At 39.3% G+C, this 24,889-nt stretch overlaps 1 protein-coding gene across 3 annotated transcripts in view; it reads right to left on the reverse strand.

Annotated features, from left to right (window-relative positions):
- Positions 1-19,433, reverse strand: part of TRIP11 (thyroid hormone receptor interactor 11) — a 69,313-nt gene extending 49,880 nt beyond the window's left edge. For 2 of the 3 annotated variants that reach the window (XM_055556507.1, XM_055556509.1), the window contains exons 1-5: positions 18,882-19,433; positions 14,639-14,700; positions 7,270-7,380; positions 3,834-4,112; positions 1,405-1,473 (exon numbers count right to left, since the gene is read on the reverse strand). In XM_055556507.1, the coding sequence (XP_055412482.1) occupies positions 1,405-1,473; positions 3,834-4,112; positions 7,270-7,380; positions 14,639-14,700; positions 18,882-19,020 (660 nt within the window). In that variant the 5' untranslated portion in view covers positions 19,021-19,433. The remainder of the gene's footprint in view (positions 1-1,404; positions 1,474-3,833; positions 4,113-7,269; positions 7,381-14,638; positions 14,701-18,881) is intronic. The other variant, XM_055556508.1, reaches the window with a different exon arrangement.
- Positions 19,434-24,889: the final 5,456 nt, after the last annotated feature.

The raw sequence follows: 24,889 nt of genomic DNA on the forward strand, positions 1-24,889 counted from the left end.
GTTTTTTTTGCTCAGCCTTTCCTTCTCTCAGTCTTGATGGGACCCCTAAACTGTCAACCAAGATGTCTCACTACCCTAGTTGATACCACTTTCTCTCTCCTAGGAACCTGAATCTTGAGATGCATCTTTCAAAGGAGGAAACCGATTAGACCAGAAGCATTATAATAGCCACACCCTGGAGAGCCTGTCCACTGTGTCCCACTACCTAGATTTCTCATGCTGATCCAATTTCTATCCTTCCTGAGACTAAAATGCTCCATTTTTCCTTCAATCCTGTGGACAGACTATTCCTGACTTCTTCCGATAAATTCTCTTATGCTTTACTTAGCTAGAGACAGGGTTTTTTTTTTTGGCTTGTAGCCAAGAATCTTAATCTGTAAATTAACCTTGATTTCCTGAGAAGACAAGTGAAGCTATTCTTTAGACTTTCGGACTTATGTGCCAGTACTTGACAAGGAATTTTACACTTCAAAAACAATCCTTCAAGGGAGGTATTATGATAATATCTACTTTACTGATGATAAATCAGAAGCTTGTAAAGGTTAAGTAATTTGACCAAAGCAGGAAAGCTGGTAACTAGTATAGCCAGGATTCAAACTCAGGTCTGAATGAGGAACTCATCCACAGAGAAATTAAATTCTATACATGAAAATAATTTACATATTAAAAACAATTCATTGCCGTAACAAGTATATGTAAATCAAAGTTCTCTTAAGGAAATGACTGATACAAACTAGTAAATTTCCACCATGAAGGGAAAATAACTATTTACAGTAAATAACATTAACATTATATTCTGTCAGTGTTCTTTAACCTTAATCCTTGAAATTTCAGTAACCCTGGAACTGTTTTAATCAACAGTTTTACAAGATACACAATAGAAAATAGACTTACAAAACATAAACTACCTAATAAATAAATGTTCAAAACCAAATCAGAGAAGACAATGGCAACCCACTCCAGTACTCTTGCCTGGAAAATCCCATGGACAGAGGAGCCTGGTAGGCTGCAATCCATGGGATCGCTAAGAGTCGGACACAACTGAGCGACTTCACTTTCACTTTTCACTTTCATGCGTTGGAGAAGGAAATGGCAACCCACTCCAGTGTTCTTGCCTTGAGAATCCCAGGGACAGGGGAGCCTGGTGGGCTGCAGTCTATGGGGGTCGCACAGAGTCAGACACAACTGAAGCAACTTAGCAGCAAAACCAAATGACTTTGGAAAGAGATATTTTTATACTCTTAAAAGTGTCATAAAGAATAGAGAAGATATAAAAATGGCAAAAAAAGAATATCATAATCTATAAAACACTTTTATAAATGAGTCTTTTATTAATTTAGGCGTATACTTTTAATAAGCAAATTTTAGATGTATAACAGCCATTGTTTCAACAATCCACCTTACCTTAATGATATTTTGCAGTTTGCAGATATCACTTTGATCAGAGCTATCTGATCCTTGTGCTTTAGAAGTCTAGATCAGAAAAACAGAATTAGAAAGTAACTGTACTGATTTTCTTATAAAAGAGAATGTCAAAAACTAACTTTAATAAAAGATACTTTTTTTTAAAAAAGGGGCATTTACATAGGGAATACAGCCAATATTTTATAGCAACTTTAAAGGAGTACAATCTATAAAAATACTGAATCACTATGTTGTACACCTGAAACATACTGTAAACCGACTACACTTCAGTAAAAACAGAAAAAGAAACACAAGTAAGAAAAAATGGGGGGCGTTTCTCAGACAAATTCTTATTAAAGACTGCCAAGCACCTTTTAAAGAACCGAGTCGGACAGTGAGTAATAATACACAATAAATAAACGATACTATTCAAGAGTCTGTTAACTAATTAAGGAAGGCCATACCTTTACAAAATAAGAAAGAAAATACCGCAGAATGTTTTTCTTTGCTTAACAAAATTTAAATTTGATGATAATCAAGCAGCTTCCTAAAAGGTTAATTTCTAAAATGGAAATGTTACCCAATATTAACGCTAATATTAATACTACTAATAATGCTAATATTAATGTATTGGCTTTTGGATGATTTTCTTTTCATTCAAAGCTGTGTATTGCTCATTTATCTTTATTAACATTTACCACAGCATGTTAAGGAACCAAAAATTGCTCTCCGATCAAAAGAAGGAACACAATACATTAAAAAGAATACAGGGCTTGGAGTTGAAACATGTGTGTTTAAAGCACAATTTAAATCACTGTGACAATGAGTGTATTACTTAAACCTTTACTTTGCTTATCTGCAAAACAAAGGTAATAAATACCTCACATAGTTATTAAAGACTGTATTAGATTAGTATATAGGGAAACTAAAAATTAAAGTATGATATAAATATTAATTTTTATTATGCCTTACTAGAAAAGTAAGCCCCCTGAAATGGACCCAATTATACCTTTTTCACCATAATACCCCAGTACAGGTCTGTCTTACAGAAGGCATTCAAGATATGCTGAAGTAAATATACCAAAAATTCATCTTTTTCCACACGAACTCTTAGCTTGGCAATGTTTCTTAGAATGTGTTCCTCAGAACATCAGAATCACCTGAGTACTTATTTGACCATATTTTCCATCACCCTAAAACAGCCTACAAAACACTAACCTTGAAACTCTGGTTAGCAACAGTGGAGCTGCAGTATCACCACGTTTCTCAGGTTATCCTAACACATATCAAGTTTAGGAACTATCATCTTTTAGGGATAAGATGGACTAACAGATCATCCTCTCTAAGGTTTATCTTGGGTACTGGGAATATCTAGCAACTTGGGAAGCAAGGAGATCATTTTAATTAGGAGGCTTTCTCCTTTATGTAACAAGATAACACTCACAAAAAGATAGAAAATAATCTCTTATACTTTAATTTTTTTAAAGGTGAATTGAGTTTTTTATTAGAAAAAATGCCATATTTTATAGATGACCATTTATGAGATTTTCTCCACAATACTAAAATAAAAGTCCGTATGAGCACTATTTCAGTTTATTTCAGGTCTTGAGTACACTGGCTACCTCAATAATACATAAAATCTGATATACAAGAAAAAAAGGGATTCTTGGAAGAACGTTTACAGTCCAAAATAGAAAGGACTTAATATCTATTCTAATATCTGAGAAAAAAACACAAAATAGTTTGTGTCTTGTAATACCAATCTATTATCAGATTTTTTTCATTTAACATATAACTAATGGTGGCTGAGATGGTAAAGAATCTGCCTGCAATGGAGGAGACCCAAGTTTGATCCCTGGCTTAGGAAGATCCTCTGGAGGAGGGAAGGGCTACCCACTCCAGTATTATTGCCTGGGCAATCCCATGGATAGAGGAACCTGGTGGGCTACAGTCCACTGGGTCGCAAACAATGCGACCAATCTGACCTCAGTCAGACATGACTGAGCGACCAACAGCAATGCAAACAAGAACCTCACACCACCATCTACACGAACAGTTTCATATCTGGTGCCCTGGAGCCCTGAGTTCCACCAGGGAAGTCTCAGGGACTCCAGGGAAAAAGTGCAAGTTCAACCACAGGAATTTTGTTTTGATCTCTTTTAAGGGATGAACTTGTAACTTTTATCTTAAAAGTTCTCTTGCTTTAAATTAAAAAAAAATTTTCTTTCAAATATTGTATACAAGAGAAAAACTGAGGCTCAGAGAAAGATGACCTGACAAAAACCAATTTAAAAAGTCACTGGCAGAATTAGAATTAGAATACAGGTTTTCTGATTTCCTAGTCCAGGGTTCTTTCTGATACCAAAACGTCTATATAGAGCATGAACATTTTTACTCAGTTTTCAGAAACTCATGAAAATTCTACCTACCTGAGCAATATGCCTCCAATGGCCAACTTCAGACTCAAGTCTTGAAACTTCATTTGACAATCTATTTATTTCTCGCTGTGATGAAATGATGTCGCCGAAATCCATGTCATCATCATGGAAACCTGAAGCATGATGACTTAAACCATAACCAAACGACGAAGATGCAGTGGTTGCTGGTACAGCACCAGCTCCTGAACTCACTGACTGAGCAGCGGACTGAAGCTTCAGCAACTGATCCTGCAGCGCAATCTGTCTTGCTTTAAGATGGCTGATTTCTACCTGTATTTATAATCCGTATTTTAGAGAAAGCACTGTGAAACAATCATACTGACCCTTTAATATATTCCTAATGTTAAAAGTTATAATATTTTAAAATTACCAATGATTGTACTCTACCAACTGAATCCAAGTAGTCTATAACATCCCAACGTAACACTTTTATTTCAAAAACAAACATTATTGATTTCCATAAAGCAGAGATAATGTTTTGATTAGTATGAGGAAAAGAATTCCACTCATACATCAACTAAAGCAACAAAATGCTCAAACATCAGTTTACCATTAGGAGATACTACATTATCAGGTAGTTTGGCATAGGCAATTTCTTCAGGTGCTGTTTGTGATTATCAAGCCTCAAGAGATGAGAAAATAAAAGCTTCAGCAGTCTACGCACTGTTGAGTTTCCGTAGAACACCTGTTGGAAGAATCTTTTGAACCTGATTGTGCATGGCTGGATTTGGGCTAATGCACCGTGAGTCAGGTATGGATGTGACAGTTGGCCTGTGAAGAAAGCTGAGCGCTGAAGAACTGATGCTTTTGAACTGTAGTGTTGGAGAAGACTCTTGAGAGTCCCTTGGACTGCAAGGAGATCCAACAGTCCATTCTGAAGGGCATCAGTCCTGGGTGTTCATTGGAAGGACTGATGCTGAAGCTGAAACTCCAATACTTTGGCCACCTCATGCGAAGAGTTGACTCACTGGAAAAGACCCTGATGCTGGGAGGGATTGGGGGCAGGAGGAGAAGGGGACGACAGAGGATGAGATGGCTGGATGGCATCACCAACTCGATGCACATGAGTTTGAGTAAACTCCGGGAGTTGGTGATGGGACAAGGAGGCCTGGTGTGCTGTGATTCATGGGGTCGCCAAAGAGACACAACTGAGCAACTGAACTGAACTGAACTGTGAGTCAGGTAACTTGTACTGGTCTACACAATACAGCTGAAAGAAAGCTTTGATTTATTAATCCAATCTTCACAGTAAGTCTTGTAGATTATTAATTAGCCCATTAGTCTCAGAAGGAAATCATGTATTCAAAGAGGCCTTGGTTTTAGCCTTGGCAAAAAGAGACCAGTGAAAATCTAACTCCACTCAGGAAGAGAACTGTATAAAACCTGTGATACGCCAAACGGAGTTGTGACTGAAGGCTGGCAATACTAAGTCAACATCCAAAAGAGGTTACAAACACAGGACTTAGCATAATGCCATATCCATTCCAAATGAGAAACTACACAAAACATGAAAGTGAGTGAGCTAGAGAAAACTAAAATAAGCTTTCTATAAAATACTCAAGCTAGTCAAGATATCCTGCCACAACTAAGGAAAATCTGACCTGAGGAGACAGCCAATGAGTAACAGTATTTCTACAGGTATAATGTCAAGCAATTAGACAAATAAAAACCAAATACAAATATGTCAGATGTCATAGTAAACAGTCACTTTTTCGCATCTAATAAAAGCCCCTTTTCTAGTTGAGGTTTATAGAAATGTGCAAATCTTATTTTCCCATAAATGATATGAAGCAATCTGCATTTTTGGGCAATCTGAACATCACAATGAAAGCAACAAACAGATTCAGAAAACAGCAGATCTAAAGTATATATTATCTTTGATTCTAATAAGAAGTAATGAAATCAACAGTTCTTTTCAAATGTAGCTATAATGCAAAGCAAGTTCTCATCATACAATAGACAGTTACACAAAGTTGTAGAGGTAAAAAGTACAAACTCTACTTAAAAAGATGTACTCCTAAACTTGAATTTTTCATTTGCCCTCTGATACCAATAGCCAAGTAAAAAGTAAAATATCAAAATTTTCCATAGTTTTCTCAACTAGGATGTAAGTATCAAAATAAGCTATGGGAGTTTTGAAAAATACCAGTACCAGGGTCCCTTCCCAGTACACTAAATCAGAATCTCCAAGAAGATCTAACAATGTGTATTTTTCATGATTCAGCTGTAAACCCCTAGGTGGGAGCTATCGCTCTACCGGAGTATAAGTCAGTGCTGCTCAAAGCATGTCTGTGGACCAGTGTCATGAACATTTGCTCCAGTCCATGACAAGTATAGAAAACTAAAAGAAAAAGGTTTAAAAACTTTTAAAGCAGTTTGAGAGTAATTTTATATCTGCTGAATCTTAAAAAAAAAAAAAAAGACTTTTCACTTGAACTTATAAATTTGCCTTTTACACTCATTTTATCTTGTAGTAATACTGTATTTTATTGTATTGAATTGTAGTTTCATTGTATTGTTGTTTTTATTGTATTTTATGAAATCAATTCCAAACAGATTGGAAATTTAAGTTCTTTAAATATTAATCTTTAATGTGGTTTACTTTTTCATCTTAGTATATCACTAAAAGAACTAGAAATCAATGCATCTAAATTTTTAAAACCCAAATATAAAGTGACTGTAGAAATGAACATTTAATCAACAAACTGAAGAACATCCCAATGATCTGAATAATTAAACAAGCAATGGCTCAATTCTATAGAAGCATTTACTGAATTCCACTTATGTACTAAAACTAAAGAGAATTCAATGACCTAGGTACATAGGTACAAAACCTAGGTACACAGTCTATATTTTAAGGATTCATAGTAGCATTGGTTAAATTACATAATAGTATTGGCACCGCAAAGGCAAGACAAGCTACCTCCAAAATAACTATTTCTACCAAACTAAAGAGGAAAAAATATACAGAAGAGGGTAAGTCAACTATAAAATACCTCATCTTCTGTTTTTCCATGGAAAATCAAGTAAACACAAATAAGCATATGTTAACATTTCTGGTTAAAATCATTTTCTTTAAAAAAGAAATGTTATTAGCAATCACATTGATTTAAAACAATTTAGATAAATAGGTGAGAAATAAGTTTCATAAAATCAGAAATTATAAACAACAGACGCCTGAAGATATTTTATACAAAGACTTTTATTCTTCTGGAAAGCAGAAATTAAACTCCACAAAGGTTAGTTTATGTAATATAAATATAAAAGCTTACAGAGTCCTTGTTAAATTAGTGATATCACACTGAATTGGGAATTCAACACCTTTTTGATATTTTTACAAATCTAAATAGAGCTTGATTTATAACTCTTAGAAACCATCCTAAATACATTGTAGTGAAGTAAATATGAAATCTGTTATAACCTTTACCTCTTTCTGTTGTAGTTGATGTCGGTAATTCATGGATTGCTGCTTTATTTGAAGCTCTGATGCCTCATGCTTCTCTTCCAGATCAGCACAAAGTTTTTTGAGTCTCTCATTCTAGAAGCAAAGAAAAAAGTGTTTTCAACAAAAAGACTAAAACATGTTAGTAACAGTTATGTGCAGGACATTATAAAAAACATATTGTTTTATGCACAAAAAAGATGCACTATAATAGGTCTCAGAATCTCGGTTTTTAAAACACAATTCCAATTAAAGTTACACGTACAATAAGCATGTTAATAGATTAGGCATATTGTTTTTTAAAAACCCTGCTCAGCTTGATTTTCTGCTAAGAGAAAGTCACTGATCAGTGCTTCCCCCATCTTTGTACACCCAGTGTCTAACATACTGTAGGCAATAAATGTCTGGTAAATGAGTGACCTAGATTACATGTTTCAACTTTTGTATTCTCCCTGAAGGTACAAGTTTTTCTGGTCTTTTTTCATCAGTACAATTTTTTGGAAGAAACCCTTTATAAAAAGACTTATGGTTGAAGTACAGGTAGGAGGCCAAAGCCTCACATTACTTGTCTGACTGAACCCCAGCCTCCTGAGCAAGGCATCTTTGAAAAACTCATTTTGAAATCCACTACTAGAACTGTTTGAAAAACTACACTTATAAGTACAGAGAATATTCTAAATATAATTCAATAAATTTAGATATCACAATATTTTAAGATATTGGAAAATATGGAAAAAATTACTTAAATTTTCGGTTCAGTTCAACTCAGTTGCTCAGTCGTACCTTACTCTTTGCGACCCCACAGACTGCAGCACGCCAGGCTTCCCTGTCCTTCACCAACTTCTGGAGCTTGCTCCAACTCATGTCCATTGAGTAGGTGATGCCATCCAACTATCTCATCCTCTATCGTCCCCTTCTCCTCCCGCCTTCAACCTTTCCCAGCATCAGGGTCTTTTCCAATGAGTCAGTTATTCACATCAGGTGGCCAAAATATTGGATTTCAGCTTTTAGCATCAGTGCTTCCAATGAATATTCAGGACTGATTTCCTTTAGGATGGACTGGTTGGATCTCCTTGCAGTCCAAGGGACTCTCAAGAGTCTTCTCCAACACCACAGTTCAAAAGTTATCAATTCTTCAGCGCTCAGCTTTCTTTATGGTCCAGCTCTCACATCCATACATGACTACTGGAAAAACCATAACTTTGACTAGATGGACCTCTGTTGGCAAAATATGCTGTCTAGGTTGGTCATAGTTTTTCTTCCAAGGAGCAAGCGTCTTTTATGGCTGCAGTCACCATCTGCAGTGATTTTGGAGCCCCCCAAAATTAAGTCTCTCACTGTTTCCACTGTTTCCCCATCTATTTGCCATGAAGTGATGGGACCGGATGCCATGATCTTAGTTTTCTAAATTTGAGTTTTAAGCCAACTTTTTCACTCTCTTTCACTTTCATCAAGAGGCTCTTCAGTTCCTCTTCGCTTTCTGCCCTAACGGTGGTATCACCTGCATATCTGAGGTTATTGATATTTCTCCCGACAATCTTGATTCCAGCTTGTGCTTCATCCAGCCCAGCTTTTTGCATGATGTACTCTGCGTAGAAGTTAAATGAGCAGGGTGACAACATACAGCCTTGATGTACTCCTTTCCCAATTTGGAAACAGTCTATTGTTCCATGTCTGGTTCTGACTGTTGCTTCTTGAGCTGCATACAGATTTCTCAGGAGGCAGGTAAGGTGGTCTGGTATTCCCATCTCTTGAAGAATTTTCCAGTTTGTTGTGATCCACATAGTCAAAGGCTTTGGCGTAGTCAATAAAGCAGAAGTAGATGTTTTTCTGGAACTCTCTTAGTTTTTCGATGATCCAACGGATGTTGGCAATTTTATCTCTGGTTCCTTTGCTTTTTCTAAATCCAGCTTGAACACCTGGAAGTTCTCGGTTCACAAACTGTTGAAGCCTGGCTTGGAGAATTTTGAGCATTACTTTGCTAGCATGTGAGATGAGTGCAATTGTGCGGTAGTTTGAGTATTCTTTGGCATTGCCTTTCTTTGGAACTGGAATGAAAAGTGACTTTTCCAGTCCTGTAGCCACTGCTGAGTTTTCCAAATTTGCTGGCATATTGAGTGCAGCACTTCAACAGCATTTGATTTAGGATGTGAAATAGCTCAGCTGGAATTCCATCATCTCCACTAGCTCTGTTAGTAGTGATCCTTCCTAAGGCCCACTTGACTTCACACTCTAGGATGTCTGGCTCTAGGTGAGTGATCACACAATCGTGGTTATCTGGGTTATTAAGATCTTTTATGTAGAGTTCCTTTATGTATTCTTGCCACCTCTTCTTAATATCTTCTCCTTCCGTTAGGTCTATACTGTTTCTGTCCTTTATTGTGCCCATCTTTCCATGAAATGTTCCCTTGGTATCTCTAATTTTCTTGAAGTGATCTCTAGTCTTTCCCATTCTACTGTTTTCCTCTATTTCTTTGCACTGTTCACTTAGGAAGAGAGAGGAATAAAAAAATGAGAAAGTTTCTTGATGGGGTTCAGTTCTGGTTGAAGCCATTTCCTAAAAGACTGGCTAAAATTTCTGCCCTTGGAATCCATAAGATTCATATTTCTATCCTTAACTATCCCATTAACCCTTCTTATATTATCAAGATCTACTGAAACCAATTCTAGTTTTTCAGTTTCATTTTTTGAGCAGTCCTAAGGACTGATATTTATAACATTCTTTCTTAGTAGCTTCCAAAAGATAAGAAAAAAATATACTTAGAAAACAAACAAACAAAAATATTTTATTTTGTAATTACCATGGGGTACACTGGGCACTTTTATAAATCTAAGAATAATCAGGAGGTCATAATGATCTTGTTTTTTCTGTACCTTGAAACATTTTGCTATTTTATCATCCTAAGAATTAACCAGGGCTCCCAGGTGGCTCAGTGGTAAAGAATCCACCTACAATGCAGGAGACGTGAGTTCAATCCCTGAATCGGAAAGATCTGGAGAAGGAAATGGCAACCCACTCCAGTTTTCTTGCCTGGGAAATCCCATGGACAGAGGAGCCTGGTAGGCTACAGTCCATGGGGTTGCAAAAGAGTCAGACATGACTTAGCGACTAAACAACAAGAATTAATCATTACTCATCAATTGTTTACAACTATGTTAAAAAAAAGAAAAAGACAAGAAAATGGAGACTGACGGAATCATCTAGTAGAATGATAAAGTAACAGTGAAATAACCAAGTACTACATCATCTTTTAAAAAGGAAAAAGCAATGGAGACACTATCTTTGCAGAGTTTTTTGTTTTGGGTGTTTTGGTTTTTTTTTTCTACTTTCATTGAACATAGCTGGAAATTCAGAATTCTCACTTTTCAACAGAGAAGAAAACTGAGGAAAATATTCCACAATTAGACAACTAAGAACACAAATGCTGAGAGACAGAAAACAGCACTCTAGAGTCTAATGGTTATGGTGAAAATGATTGTAGAAGCAAAATCTCAGACAAGTCTTTGAAAAACAATATCCTACATGAATTTCTCAAACTCAGGAACTGAGGAATGAACAATGTATTTCCAAGAACAAAAAGGAAATATGGTGTTCTCATGAAATTAATCATTCAATAAGATTTTATCTCACAATATTTTGTGAAAACAACCTGAGCCATCCACCTCATTTTGATAAAGGGACATGTAACAGCGTTCTTTCATTATGGTATTTACATATCAACATTTACGTGATGTAGTCCCCATGTGGGCAAACGCTGAAGACACAAGTGTACACCGGTGACCAGGAGGAAACAAATGACAGAAATGAGAAAACTCAGTGGGTTGACAACTCTAATTGGTATTTATAAATTTAACAATTAAAGCACTTTGTACTTATGGAGCAGTCATGTTTTTAACAAAATCATAAGTCATCAAAGTTTTCGTAAGTATTGGTTTAAATGACCTAAGTCAGGAAAAAGAACTAGAAGATCTAAATCTATCAGAGATGTAACTGAAACCTGGAGTCAGTATTTACAAGAAACAGTCCAGTTCATGAAAAAAGTTAATAAGCAGTTATCTGCATTCAAAGAACACTGCCTCTTTTGAGGTAATATATGTAAGTTTATATGCATGCATGCTCAGTCACTTGAGTTGTGTCTGAGTCTTTGCAACCCCATGGACTATAGCCCACCAGGCTTCTTTGTCCATGGGATTATCCTGGCAGGAATACTGGAGTGGGTTGCCATTTCCTCCTCCAGGGGATATTCCCCACCCAGGGATTGAACCTGTATCTCTTGAAGCTCCTGCATTGGCAGGAGGCTTCTTTACCACTGAGCCACCTGGGAAACCATATGTATGTGTATGTGTGTATACACACACACACATATGTATATATGTTTTTAAATGCAGAAACATAGGGAATAAAAATTTAAATTGTTGTTAAGTGCTCACTGAAATTTCTGATGAAATTTTTCACTATCGCTTTATTCTTACGTCTGTAAATTATTTATAAAATAATTTAACAGGAAAATTAAGAGTCCATTGGGTTCAGATGGTAAATGGGAAGACTATTTTTCTTGGCACAGATGGTTAAATTAGCTTAGGTTGGTTGCTATTACTTGCAACTCAGGAAGCCTAACTAATTTAATCAGTCTCAAATATTAACACCTGTAAGCAAATCTAATTTCATCTAGAAAATATACTGCCCTCTGTCTATACTGAAGCTTTCTAAATAAACAGAATTTTCTATTGTAATTTCCTACTGGTTTTAATCATATGTTCACCTTCTTTTTACCGTCACGTAAGGTGTTACCTTTATGAAGTGTTTATGTGCTGAGAGAAGGCAGGAATCATGTATAGTCAAAATCACCTTGGAAAATAAAACTGTTGAGAAATTCAATAGTCTGTTATCCTCTAGTATTCGAATAGCTCACAGTACTCTGAATAAGCACCAAATAAGGAAGTTATCGATCACTTAGATTTGTTACACCAAAAATAAATACTTGTGAACACTAGAATCATACCTGCTACTGTCCAAGGACAATACTAGGAGAGAGACTAGAGTTGAAATCAACAGAGGGACAGAACATTTCTATCTTCCTCCTTAAGTTCAATACAGAACAGTCATTCATTAAGCAGGTTAATCCCATTTACTACCCCCATCCCCCACTCCAAACATATACTGGCAAATTTAGCTTAATTAATGCCACTACACACATCTCTGCCATCTAATTTTTCTGGGTAGGCCCACAGTGAGTACTCTCTCAAGGATTTCTTTAGAGACTATAGGAACTATTTCCTATCTTGGTTTTACAAAGAAAGAAGCTATTAAGTTCATCTGTCACAAAAACACCTACTAACTAGGTAATTACAGCTAAGGTCTCTTCAGATCTCTTTGAGACCCCATGAATTGCTGCACGCCAGGCCTCCCTGTCCATCACCAACTCCCGGAGTTCACTCAGACTCACGTCCATCGAGTCAGTGATGCCATCCAGCCATCTCATCCTCTGTTGTCCCCTTCTCCTCTCGCCCCCAATCCCTCCCAGCATCAGAGTCTTTTCCAATGAGTCAACTCTTTGCATGAGGTGGCCAAAGTACTGGAGTTTCAGCTTTAGCATCATTCCTTCCAAAGAAATCCCAGGGCTGATCTCCTTCAGAATGGACTGGTTGGATCTCCTTGCAGTCCAAGGGACTCTCAAGAGTCTTCTCCAACACCACAGTTCAAAAGCATCAATTCTTCGGCGCTCAGCCTTCTTCACAGTCCAACTCTCACATCCATACATGACCACAGGAAAAACCATAGCCTTGACAAGACGAACCTCTGTTGGCAAAGGAATGTCTCTGCTTTTGAATATGCTATCTAGGTTGGTCATAACTTTTCTTCCAATGAGTAAGCGTCTTTTAATTTCATGGCTGCAGTCACCATCTGTAGTATCTTCTATTGAGGCAGAATGGGGCTTCCCAAGTGGCACAGTGGTAAAGAATTCGCCTGCCAATGCAGGAGACGCAAGAGATGTAGGTTCAATCCCTGGGTCAGGAAGATCCCTTAGAGCAGGAAATGCCAATCTGCTCCAGTATTCTTGCCTGAAAAACTCCATGAACAGATGAGTCTAGCGAACTACAGCCCATGGGTTCACAGAGTTGGACATGACTGAGCACGCGCACACACACACACACACACACACACACACACACACACACACACACACACATTGAGGCAGAAAACTTCAGTAGTCCCTCTTGAGAGATCCTTCCACTTTCAAATTTACAATCTTACATTGGTAATCTAACGTGTGTGCACTCCATTGCTCAGTCGTGTCCAACTCTTTGTGACCTACTGGACTGTAGCAGACCAGGCTCCTCTGTCCATGGGGTTTTTCAGGCAAGAATACTAGCGTGGTTGCCATTTCCTCCTCCCGGGGATACTGGAGGATCCAATATCCTCCCTGGGATACCCAGGGATCGAATCCGCATTTCCTGTGTCTCCTGCACTGCAGGTGGATTCTTTACCTGCTGGGCCATTGGGGAAACCCTTGTTAATATAGACCAGAGTTCAATGATGCTTGTTGTCAGAAAGTATTTTCCTATATCTAAATTCCATTTTCTTTTTTATGGGCTTAGCAAGGGGAAACATGCTTACACAGTCCTCTAAGAATGTCGTTTGCTGAAATACTATTATGCGCTCCCTCACCATTCTTATCCAAAGGCTAAACATTGTCTTGGCCAAAAAGTTCATTCAGGGCTTTCCATAACATCTAAAAAACTTTCTGGCCAACCCAATGGTTAGATGTCTTTAGTACTTTATAATAGATGCCATTTTAAAACCTTTCATTTTTTTCATGGCTTACCTTTGAACTCTTCAAGTTTTCGTCATCCCTATTAAGTACAATGACCAGAGCTAGTTACCACAAGGCACTGACTAATAATGAAAAAAAAAAACGGTAAAATTAATTTGCTATTCTTACATTCTACATTCTCTGCATACAAATATCACACCTTTTTAATGTTAGGGAATTAAAAACTCTATATTAAACAGAAATGCATTCTTCACATTACACTTAAATGTACAACTGAAGTTTTAGCACACTATTAAAACATTGTAAATCCTTGAAATGTTGAAATTGTTGCCACTATTGTTTCTATATTGGGCAGATTTCCTTCTTCCACTATTCAGAAGCAGAGGTGGGAATATTTAACAGAAAAGTGCAGTAACATGTAATTATATCTTCATCAAAGGAAGATAGAGCTTCAAAAAAGACAAGAAAACTAAGATAAAGGGGAAGAGAAAAAGTGCATTAAAAAGAGAGGACTGAAATAAAGTGTAAATAACTCATGGTTTCAAAAAAGAAAAATCTAAATCTTTAAGTTTCCTTACCTCTGATCTTAAGATTGTATGAATGGCTTCAACTTCCTTTCTCCTAGCATTAGGTAAATCTGCTACAAAAGAAACGGCATATACTGAATATATGGTCAACATCACGTGAAGTAAACAGGCATCTTTAGGAAAATATATTTCACTGAGCTTTAAACAGAATGGTATGCTGATCTGAGGACAAATTCAGAAGACAAACATCACCTGATTGTTATCACTATTCTCTACTGTTACAGACACTTATTGTCATGTAAGTCATTTTGCCTATTTTCTATATTCAAGAGCATCTACCTTTACCCCTTGGAAGTGTTCATTAAAATTTTGTAATGGAAAATTAATCTCTGTTTGCTTAGTATAATTTTTGATGAAAGGTATGCAAATAGGATGCAAAAAAAAATTTTTTTTGGCTGCACAGTGGGTTCCTAGTTCCCCAACCAAGGATTTAATTAGGGCCCTCAGCAATGAAAGCACCAAGTCCTAAGCACTGGACTGCCAGGGAATTCTCAATGACATATTTCTAACTTCTTATGCAACTGGGGTTTAAGGTCTTACTAACTTTTTCTGCTTCCAATACTACCAAAAAAATTAGTGACTTCTTAAACAAAGAATAAAAATGCAGTAAAAGAACCCTTATTTTGAGTAACATGGACACAAGTTATTGAAAATGAGAATGAACTCAGTCTTGTTTTGTACATTTTCATTTAAAAGGAAAGCCAGAGGACCAAAATGGCAGTTGATGCTGCCAGATAATCAACCTCCACACAGTCAGATTTCTTTTCTAAGTATTAATATTTTTCATTACTTTCAGCCCTTTAATACTATAAAAATAACTTCTCTGAATTACAGTTTAAATCAAAAGAAAATACAAGTGTCATCCAATAAATAATAATGACAAACCTGCTCTTCTTGTTTTGAAAAATCACTAGGTGGGGATGCTTGTATGGTTGTTTATACAAATTGCTTGAAACTCTGACAAGACTGTCTAATTGCTACTCAGAAGAGAACAAATTATAATCTAATCTGTTTAGGAAGGTCACTGTTAGAAGCCGCAACTGTTTCAAAGAGAGATTAAAGAAAAACAAGGTCATGAAGACCTCCCTCCATATCCCTCTTCCCAGAATATGGCCTTTTTAAGATAAAGGGGAGATGTTATGCAGACCAAAAAAGTTTTCCTCAATGAGGGAAAACAAAAATAACAACCATCGTTTATTAGTGCTTACTATTTGTTCGGCACGGTGTTAGGTTAGGCATGTTGCCCTCATTATTTCATTTAATCCTCCCAACTTCATGATAGGTAGAATTATCTCTTTTTAACAGATAAGAAAACTTTGCTTTTTAAAGGTTAAGTATTTAATAATTTGCTGAAGACCCCACAATCTGTAACCCATGGATGTGGAATTTCAATCCATGTCTGATTTAAAAGCCCAAGCTCTAAATCAGTGTAGTGCTTGGTAGAATAGCAACTTTCTGATATTGTAACTACAGACAATTTTCAAGTTGTATCAATAGTGCTATTCTGAACTGTTATCTTGTTCATTGCTGGCGCAGGGTAGACACTCAATATTAACATTTGTTGAATGAATAAATGAACTGCATTCTGACCCTATTTTTAAATGATTTATAAACTCAATAAACTGGATGTTAAGCAAGTCCTATTTTAATACAAAGACAAAACAATAAAAACAGATTTTTAATTACTTAGCAAAATTTTTACTAAGCATGTACTATGCACCAAGGAAGGTACCACACATGCTAATAATATAAGGACCAATAAAATAGAGCTGTCAGAGACAGAGATCCACAAAGTCCTGTTAGACACAGGCGACTCAACCTGCCACGGAGTGAGAACGGTTTCACCAGGTACCTGACATGTCAGCAGGGTCGTGCAGGAAAAATTGTTTTCTAGGCAAAGGAGGGTAGCACGCTATGCTAAGTCGCTTCAGTTGTGTCCAACTATGTGCGACCCCATGGACAGCAGCCCACCAGGCTCCTCTGTCCAGAGGATTCTCCAGACAAGAATACTGGAGTGGGATGCTACTTCCTTCTCCAAGATAAAGACTGCTGCTGCTGCTGCTAAGTCACTTCAGTTGTGTCCGACTCTGTTCGACCCCATAGACAGCAGCCCACCAGGCTCCCCCGTCCCTGGGATTCTCCAAGCCAGAACACTGGAGTGGGTTGCCATTTCCTTCTCCAATGCATGAAAGTGAAAAGTGAAAGGGAAGTCGCTCAGTCGTGTCCGACTCGTAGCGACCCCGTGGACTGCAGCCTACCAGGCTCCTCTGTCCATGGGATTTACCAGGCAAGAGTACTGGAGTCGGGTGCCATTGCCTTCTCCAAGGAGGGTAGAGGAGGAGGTAAAAAGGAAAGGCTTTCCATGCATAGGCTTGGAGCTGTGTAGGTACCTCACAAAGTTCCCTTACAGAAATCCTGGGTGCAAGCATGCTTGTGTATATGAATGTACATCTATGTGGCTATTGAGAGAGAAGGGGGAGGGAACAAGGGATAAGACTGAAAGAGATAGGTTGAACCCAGATAGGATAGGTTTTTGGTCCCCCCCCAGTTAAGATGTTTGAGTTTTATCCCGTAAGTACAGAGTCAAGATTTTTAAAGCACATTTGTTTTTAGAAAAGTAACTGGTAACACAACAGAAAATGGAATAAAGGAGGAAGAAACAAGTGACAGGATATGAAAGAGAAATAGTGTGTGGGATAGATAACAGGGATGGGAACTAAAGGAGGAATAATAAAGGAAAGGACAAATATAAGAAGCACTTCAGGCACCAGATGAACAAGATTTGGTGACCAATTGAAAGTAGGAGAAAAAAGAGGCAAAACAATGAGACAAAGATTTCTAGTTTAGGAGAACGGGTAGCTGGTGAAACCATTAAAAGTAAGAATACGGGAGCACATTTGGTAGGAAAAACAAAATGAATTCCACCTTAAGCCTGTAGGACATCCAAGTTGGAGGGGGACGTCCACGGGTTCTGGCTTAGGGTCAAAGAAATAGTCAACTGTTTTCCCCTATCTAGGAAACAAGGAGAGACTAGGCATTCCCCAGGTTAGCTAGCCCTTTTCTGCTTCTGACAGCCCTCAATGTCATATGATCGTTTTCTGAACACAGGAAGAATCCCTTTAACTCCCACCTCAACCCGTCCCACCTGATGTACCCCCCACCCCAGGGGTACCCCAAGCAGTTAAATGGTACCAGCTACCATTTAACAGCAGCTACCCAATCTTCTTCCCTTCTAAACAGACCCCACAGAAATCCTAAATATAGATACTATCTTTCTAAATCAAACTATCTTTCTCTATTTCAACCAAATAAACATGCATACTCCATTAAATCAGTATTACAAAATTAAACCAGAATGCTAATTTATTTACAACAAACAAAACTAGCAAAGGAACTGCTCTCATCCAAAAGACCACCCTCTCTGGAGGCAGATCTAGACTGAAATTAAAGAATTCTTTTGATCTAAATACTACTTGATGAAAGAAGTATCAAGAAATCAAAACAGCAATTAACTTAATCATTGATTACCATGTAACTCCTGGCCACTATTCATTAGTAAAACAAAATGAGGACTTCAAAAATGAGTGAAGGTTGCTAAAGGGACCGAAGAACAGGGTTACCTTCCTTGCTCTCCTGAGCAATATGGGAGGCACTGGGCAATTAGGCATGAATATACACTCTCAGCTGAGACGCTGTAATGTGCCATCAGAATTAGCAAAAATACACAATAATAGCAAAACCATACTCATGTTTCACTAACATATATTCAAGTGAGAAAGGGTAAGAGCCACTAAATATTTTATTGTTACGAAAATCGAAGAAACCCCCTCCAGCCAAAAAAAGTGACTACGTGTCATAATACAAATAATTATTTAAACTATGTCGGTATAAAGGAAGAGGATCAAAATCAGTTCCGCCTCCAAGTTAAGGCCAAAGTAAGCGGTGGGTGTGGATGAACCAAAGAAAAATAAACTCTACGCGATGTAAGGGCAGTTTCACTCTGCTCTGAGCTATCCCGGGTACTCAAAGGAGAACCACCAGAACTCTTTCCCCCCACCCTAGTGGTCTCTCATTAGAGAAAATCACTTAAGAGGCAAAAGGAGAAATGTAAAGAAAAAAGGGCGGAGTGACGCTTCTCTAGACCTGTCTGCGACTCATGACAGATGGACCTGGGGACCAAACGGACGCTCCCAGGGTCCCAATAAACCCCTCCCTCCATCGCCCCAGCTGTTACCTTCCACTTCCTCCGTGCCCTCCATCAGCATATCCTTCGTAAAGTTTGAAATCTGGCCAGTGAGGGAAGCCAGGCTGCCCCCGACCTGACCCAGGGACTGGCCCAAGCCGGAGCCGAGGCCCCCAAGCCAGGACGACATCGCTGCGGGTTAGAGAAGGTCCGCTCTGCTCCGAGAAAAGCAGCCAGCGTCGTCGGACTACTCTGCCAAATGTCCTCGAACCGCTGCCTCCGCAGGACTGTCCAAATCACAACACTCAGGAATCGATAACACGACTGGGGAATGGTTCCCAGTCCACGCCGGTTTCGGGGGCTCCCACCAACCGCCGGGCTCTGATTAGAAACGCAAAGGCCTGGCCTGAGACTTTACCAGGGGCCTGCCTCCAGTGACACAGTCACCCCCGTGGGCCTCCGCTCATTCTCACGACTTCCCACCATCCGGATTAGGCCACTTCTTCTGGTTCAGTGACTTTCCCTAGTTCCGTGGGCAACTCCTGCCAACTCGACGCCGGCCGCCATGACACCCACTAGGAACGCGTCTATGGATCATAGAGAGGCGCCGTGATAGCGTAGAAAGGCCCTTCAGAGCCGCCGGACGTGTCCTGGGCGCCGGGGAACATGGGATCGTGGAGGACTGCGTGCGGCCGCCGTGGCCGCAGCCTCCTGCCCCAGGGCAAGGTCAACTTCCACGTAGCCCGCCGGCTTTGGCAGCAGGTGGAATACCAATCGGAACCCGCGGCGACGCGGCGCTCTTGCCAAGTGCAGCTGGGTTTCAGGCAGAGGCGACCCTCAGGGGATGCCCCCCGAAGCCGGCGTAGCCTGGGAACCCCATGGACTCTTATTCTTGGGGAAACCTGAGTGTATTAATTCTGATTACCCTCGCGAAAGCAGCTGTGCGAGGAGACTGGGCGGGGATCCTCCACCGGATCAGAAGTGGATTTTACATAACTTATCACACGTGTACTGTGACAATTATTCTACACCCTGTCAAGGGCCGCTGTGTACTGGGGACTACGGTAGGAACCAAAGCTACACAGAAAGGATGGGTTGCAAATTCAAATGTCCAGGCAGCAAACATACTTGTGTTGATTACTTTCATAGAGGAAATTTTCTCTGCAGCCTTTCCAGCTCACAGCTGAAACCAATGCCTTCTTTAATAAAAAGAGCTTTTTTTTTTTTTTAATGAAACCGACCTAACCTGTAAAGTTAAATATACAGACTACTTGTTTCAAAATAACTCTGAAGAGGACAGCGGGGCAACTTTATGCAGAAGAAATGCTCTTCTAATGTGAACTCCCTCGTAGGGTATTATGACACTAGCCCTGCAAGGGCCCTCCCCTCCCAGGATACTCAGTTACACAGTTGGTGCACACACCTTCCCCAGAGGAAAAATGTCACGTGACTTACAGGCATTTGCTGCAGTGCTATGTGGACCTACGCTACCTGGCCAGAGAGACGGCCACATTTTTTACTTTGAAAAGAATAAGATAGGTCTGCAGTTCTTTTAAGCATAGAACCTAGTATACTGGCACCTTTCTCCTTGATTTTATTCACAGCAGGGGTCATTACAGATTTCATTATTTGTGAATGGAACATTAGGAATGCCTCAGGTGTTTGAAATATGATGGCACCAAGGAATAGTGTTATTCAGTCACTGAGTCACGTCTGACTTTTTGCAGCCCCATGGACTGCAGCATGCCAGGCTTCCCTGTCCCTCACCACCTCCCAGAGTTTGCCAAGTTCATGTCCAAGGAATAGTAGCCCTCCCTGAAATCTGAATGCTTTTAGAATAAAATTTGTATCTTATACTGGCAGTGTTTATTAAATGTTTTCTATATATATTTTTTAAAAGGCATCTTTGCCCAGGGGTTAGATGTGCAGACACTGGGGTCTGACTGCCTAGATCTTTATTAGCTGTGTGACCTTGGGTAGGTTACTTAACTTCTATGTATACCAGTCTCCCATTTGTAAGTTGGGGAATGATAAATAATATTGCCTACAGGGTGGGGTTTTTTGGAGGATTAAATAAAATTGTATTTTTAAGTGCTTGGAACAGTGCCTGTACATGGTGAGTTCTATTTTAAGTGTAAAGTTTTAAAATTATGACATAAAGGTGACCTGCAAGTTATTCATGGGCAGACGATGAGTTGGTTAATAGCATCACTGACTCCATGGACATGAATTTCAGCAAACTCCAGATGATAGTGGAAGACAGAGGAGCCTGGCTTGCTACACTCCATGGGGTCGCAAAGAGTTGGACACGACTGAGTGACTGAACAATAACAATAGATTATTCTGGGCACTGGGGATATAGCAGGAGAAAAAACATACACAAAGTCCCTGATCTCATGGAGCTTGCATTCTACTGGGAAGGAACTGATGAGAAAATGTGTTAAGTATTACATGATGATGACTGCTGTGGGGGAACTAACACTATTAAACAGGGTAAGAATGGTATGGAAGGGATGTAGGGGAGAGAGCACGCTTGTAAATGTTGTCGAAAGTGGTCAGAACTCCCTGGTAAGGTGATATTCGAACAGAGACTTGAAGGAAATAAGAGAGTGATACGGGTATCTGGGAAAGAGCAGTACAGGCAAAAGAAACAGCTGATGCAAAGGTCCTGAGACAGGAGAATTCTTACCAGGTTAGAGGATTAGCAAAAAGGCAAGGATGGCTGGAGCAGAGTGGGCTGGAGAAAGGCAATAACCAGTGAGGACCAAGAAGTTCAAATAGGGGAGGGCAGGTCATATAGGACCTGATAATTGGGTATAGTTTTTACTCAGAGTAGAATGAAGAATTGTTTAGAGAAAAGGAGTCACATGAACTTAGAACCTCAATGGGTTCCTGTATAACAGGGAAAAGTTTGGTGTAAATCAAGCTCTTATTTCCTAGAGGTGTAAATTCTCTGGAGTGTCATTTATAAATTCATGTCATGCCATAAAGATATTGCAGTTAATGCAGAAAACAAAACACATGCCTTTGTATTATGTATTAAGGTATTAACATAAAAGCTATGTCTAAAATCCTCTTTATCGAGGATTGTTTTCATTGTGATGGACTATGGTCCAAGAAACTTAAAGTATGATTCTGATATATATAGCATGATGGACTTCCCTGGTGGCTCAGATGCTAAAGAATCTGCCTGCAATGCAGGAGACCCAGCTTCCATCCCTGGGTCAGGAAGATCCTCTGGAGAAGAGAATGGTTACCCATTCCAGTATTCTCGCCTGGAGAATTCCATAGACAGAGGAGCCTGGCAGGCTACAGTCCACAGGGTCACAAAGAGTCAGACAGGACTGAGGGACTAATGCACACACACATATAGCATGATGTGATGTTTGGGATGTGCTTAAAAAAAATGGGGACAGGGTGGATGAATCAAGAATTGTCAGGACTTGGTCATTATTGATGCTGGGTGATGGGTACATGTTCTTGTTGCTGTTCAGTCGCCCAGTCGTGTCCAACTCTTTGCAAGCCCATGGACTGTAGCACACCAGGCCTCCCTGTCCCTCACCATTTCCCAAGTTTCCCCAACTTCATGCCCATTGCATCAGTGATGCCATCCAGCCATCTTATCCTCTGATGGGTACATAGGGGAGTCATTTGTTTTTGCATATGTTTGATATTTTTTTACTGTACAAAAGTCGTACAAATTTGATGAAGCTTGGGCTAATGGCCCTCTCCTTTTCCTACCAAAATCCCCTATAGCGAATAAGGCTGTTCATCATCACTTAATGAGTAACAAAACAAGCCCAGCTACAGCAGACACACCAGACACAGCCCAGGAACCTGAATAAGCTCCCTGTGGTGAAGCTAGGCTGCCCAGTTGAAATTCTGAAGCTAGGATTTTTGTAAGCTCAACAGATAGAAGATTCTTTTTAAAAAAACTAACCAAAAAATGCTATCAACTGCAAACTTGTTTCCATTTCTCAAGAGGCAGCATCATCAACACTTCTCTAGGGAAAGCAGTCACTTTGTTCTGAAGAAACCATCCAAATGGGTTTATTTATACAAAAAGAAAAGAACCCATTTTTTTATGTTTATGTAAAGAAAAAAATGACTTTTTAGAGTAGAATTTAAAAATATTAGTCTGATCATTCCCTCTCGATTTCTAAATATGATCCTTATATTGCCATTTTCTCATTATTTTCTCATAATTTTTGACATTATCTACCTACTCTCAATTACAGAAAATAAAAGATTAGAACTCTTATATTACTACCTATCTCTATTTCCCTTCCTTCTAAGCTCCCAGTAGAATGACATCATAATTATTGGTAAAATTAAAATTTTAATTTACCAATTAAAAATTCAAATTGAAGTTTATCTTATATGCCTACATAAGTGTTGTTCATTGACTGAGCCACATGGTGTACTAAGATTACATTTCCTTTATTTTTCAACCTGTTCTTCCTGAAGTTAACAAACTCCATCTTTTAGATTTGCATAATTTTCTGTTACCCCATGTGTGCTAAGTCGCTTCAGTTATGTCTGACTCTTTGTGACCCCATGGACTGTAGCCCACTAGGCTCTTCTGTCCATGGGATTCTCCAGGCAAGAATACTGGAGTTGGGTAGACATGCCCTCCTTCAGGGGATCTTCCCCACCCAGGGATGAAACCCATATCTCTTATGTCTCCTGCATTGGCAGGCAGGTTCTTTACCACTAGCACCACCTGGGAAGCCCTTTTCTGTTTATTACAGAATCACTAATCCTTCTAAAAGTTAGCAACAGAATTGTAAAACATGCTCCTAATTCTGTTTTCAAGAAGGCATCAAGAATTCTATTATTTGCTTAGACTCTTCTACCCAGAGTCCTCTGTTCCCTGCTCCACTCTCCTCTGACCTGTTCTCTGGGCCTTGTTTTTCCTTCTGGAAGCTGTAGGCTCTTATTGTCTATGATGCTCTGAAGTTAATAAGGATGTGCCCTGGGTGGGTTTGTTTGTTGTTTCACTCATTGTGCTTGGCACTTAGCAAACCCTTTTTAAAACTATATCTTTCAGTTCTGCAAATTATTTAAATTTTTTTTTTATTGATGAATGTCCCCTCTCTAGGGAAACAGCTGTTTTTCAAGTATTTTTAACCAATCCTGATTTCAGTCCACATCTCACCCCTACCTTCCAAGACAGTTGTTGCTCCCTGTCCTGTGTGCTGTTGGACATCCTTCTGTTTAATACTTACTATGCAGCTCCCCCAGTTCTGCTCATTCCTGTATCAACGTTCCATCTTCAAAAAAAAAAAAAAAAGTTCACATCTCCTATCACCTCCAATGGTGAAAGAAAGTCAAAGTGTTAGTCAGTCGTGTCTGACTCTTTGCAACCCCATGGACTGGCTACCCCCAGGCTCCTCTGTCCATGGGGTTCTTCAGGCAAGAATACTGGAGTGGGTAGCCATTCCTTTCTCCAGGGGATCTTCCTGACCCAGGGATCAAACCCACATCTCCTGCATTGCAGGCAGATTCTTTACTGTCTGAGCAGCCAGGGAAGCCCCCACCTCAGATAGCAGTGACTGTTAATTGTTCCCCAAAGTCTGTTCTCCCCTTTCACACAGTGCTTGAATCCTCACTTTTTACCTGGACCTGTGGCACGACAGAAGATGCCAGTGTTCCTCCTGATCTCATCATCCCTTTACTGGTTTTGTGCACGACCTGTTCTTGGGGTACTTTTACTCCCAAAAGTCAGCACCTGTTTCTCTTTGGCAGGGGGCTGCCTTTGGACTGCGAGAGCCCACGTTGCTTGTGCCCGAGAGTCCTATAACACAACTCCCATGCCCACCGTGGAGCATCTCTAAGATGGAACTACACTGCCTCTGGACCTGTCTGCAGGATTGAGGCTCTGTTTACTCTTACAAGCTTGCTTGACCTCCTTTTCTTATCTCACTTTCCCACTCCCCTACACCTGTTCCATTCCTTCCTGAGAGCATTTTTTTTTTTTCCTGAGAGCACTTTTTGAAAAATAGTTTTCCCTTATCTCAAGGTCTGTCTCAAGGGTGCCCAAGCTAAGACTCATGACT

The sequence above is a fragment of the Bubalus kerabau genome, chromosome 19 (genome assembly GCF_029407905.1).
Source record: "Bubalus kerabau isolate K-KA32 ecotype Philippines breed swamp buffalo chromosome 19, PCC_UOA_SB_1v2, whole genome shotgun sequence".
NCBI classification, from domain to species: Eukaryota; Metazoa; Chordata; class Mammalia; order Artiodactyla; family Bovidae; genus Bubalus; species Bubalus kerabau.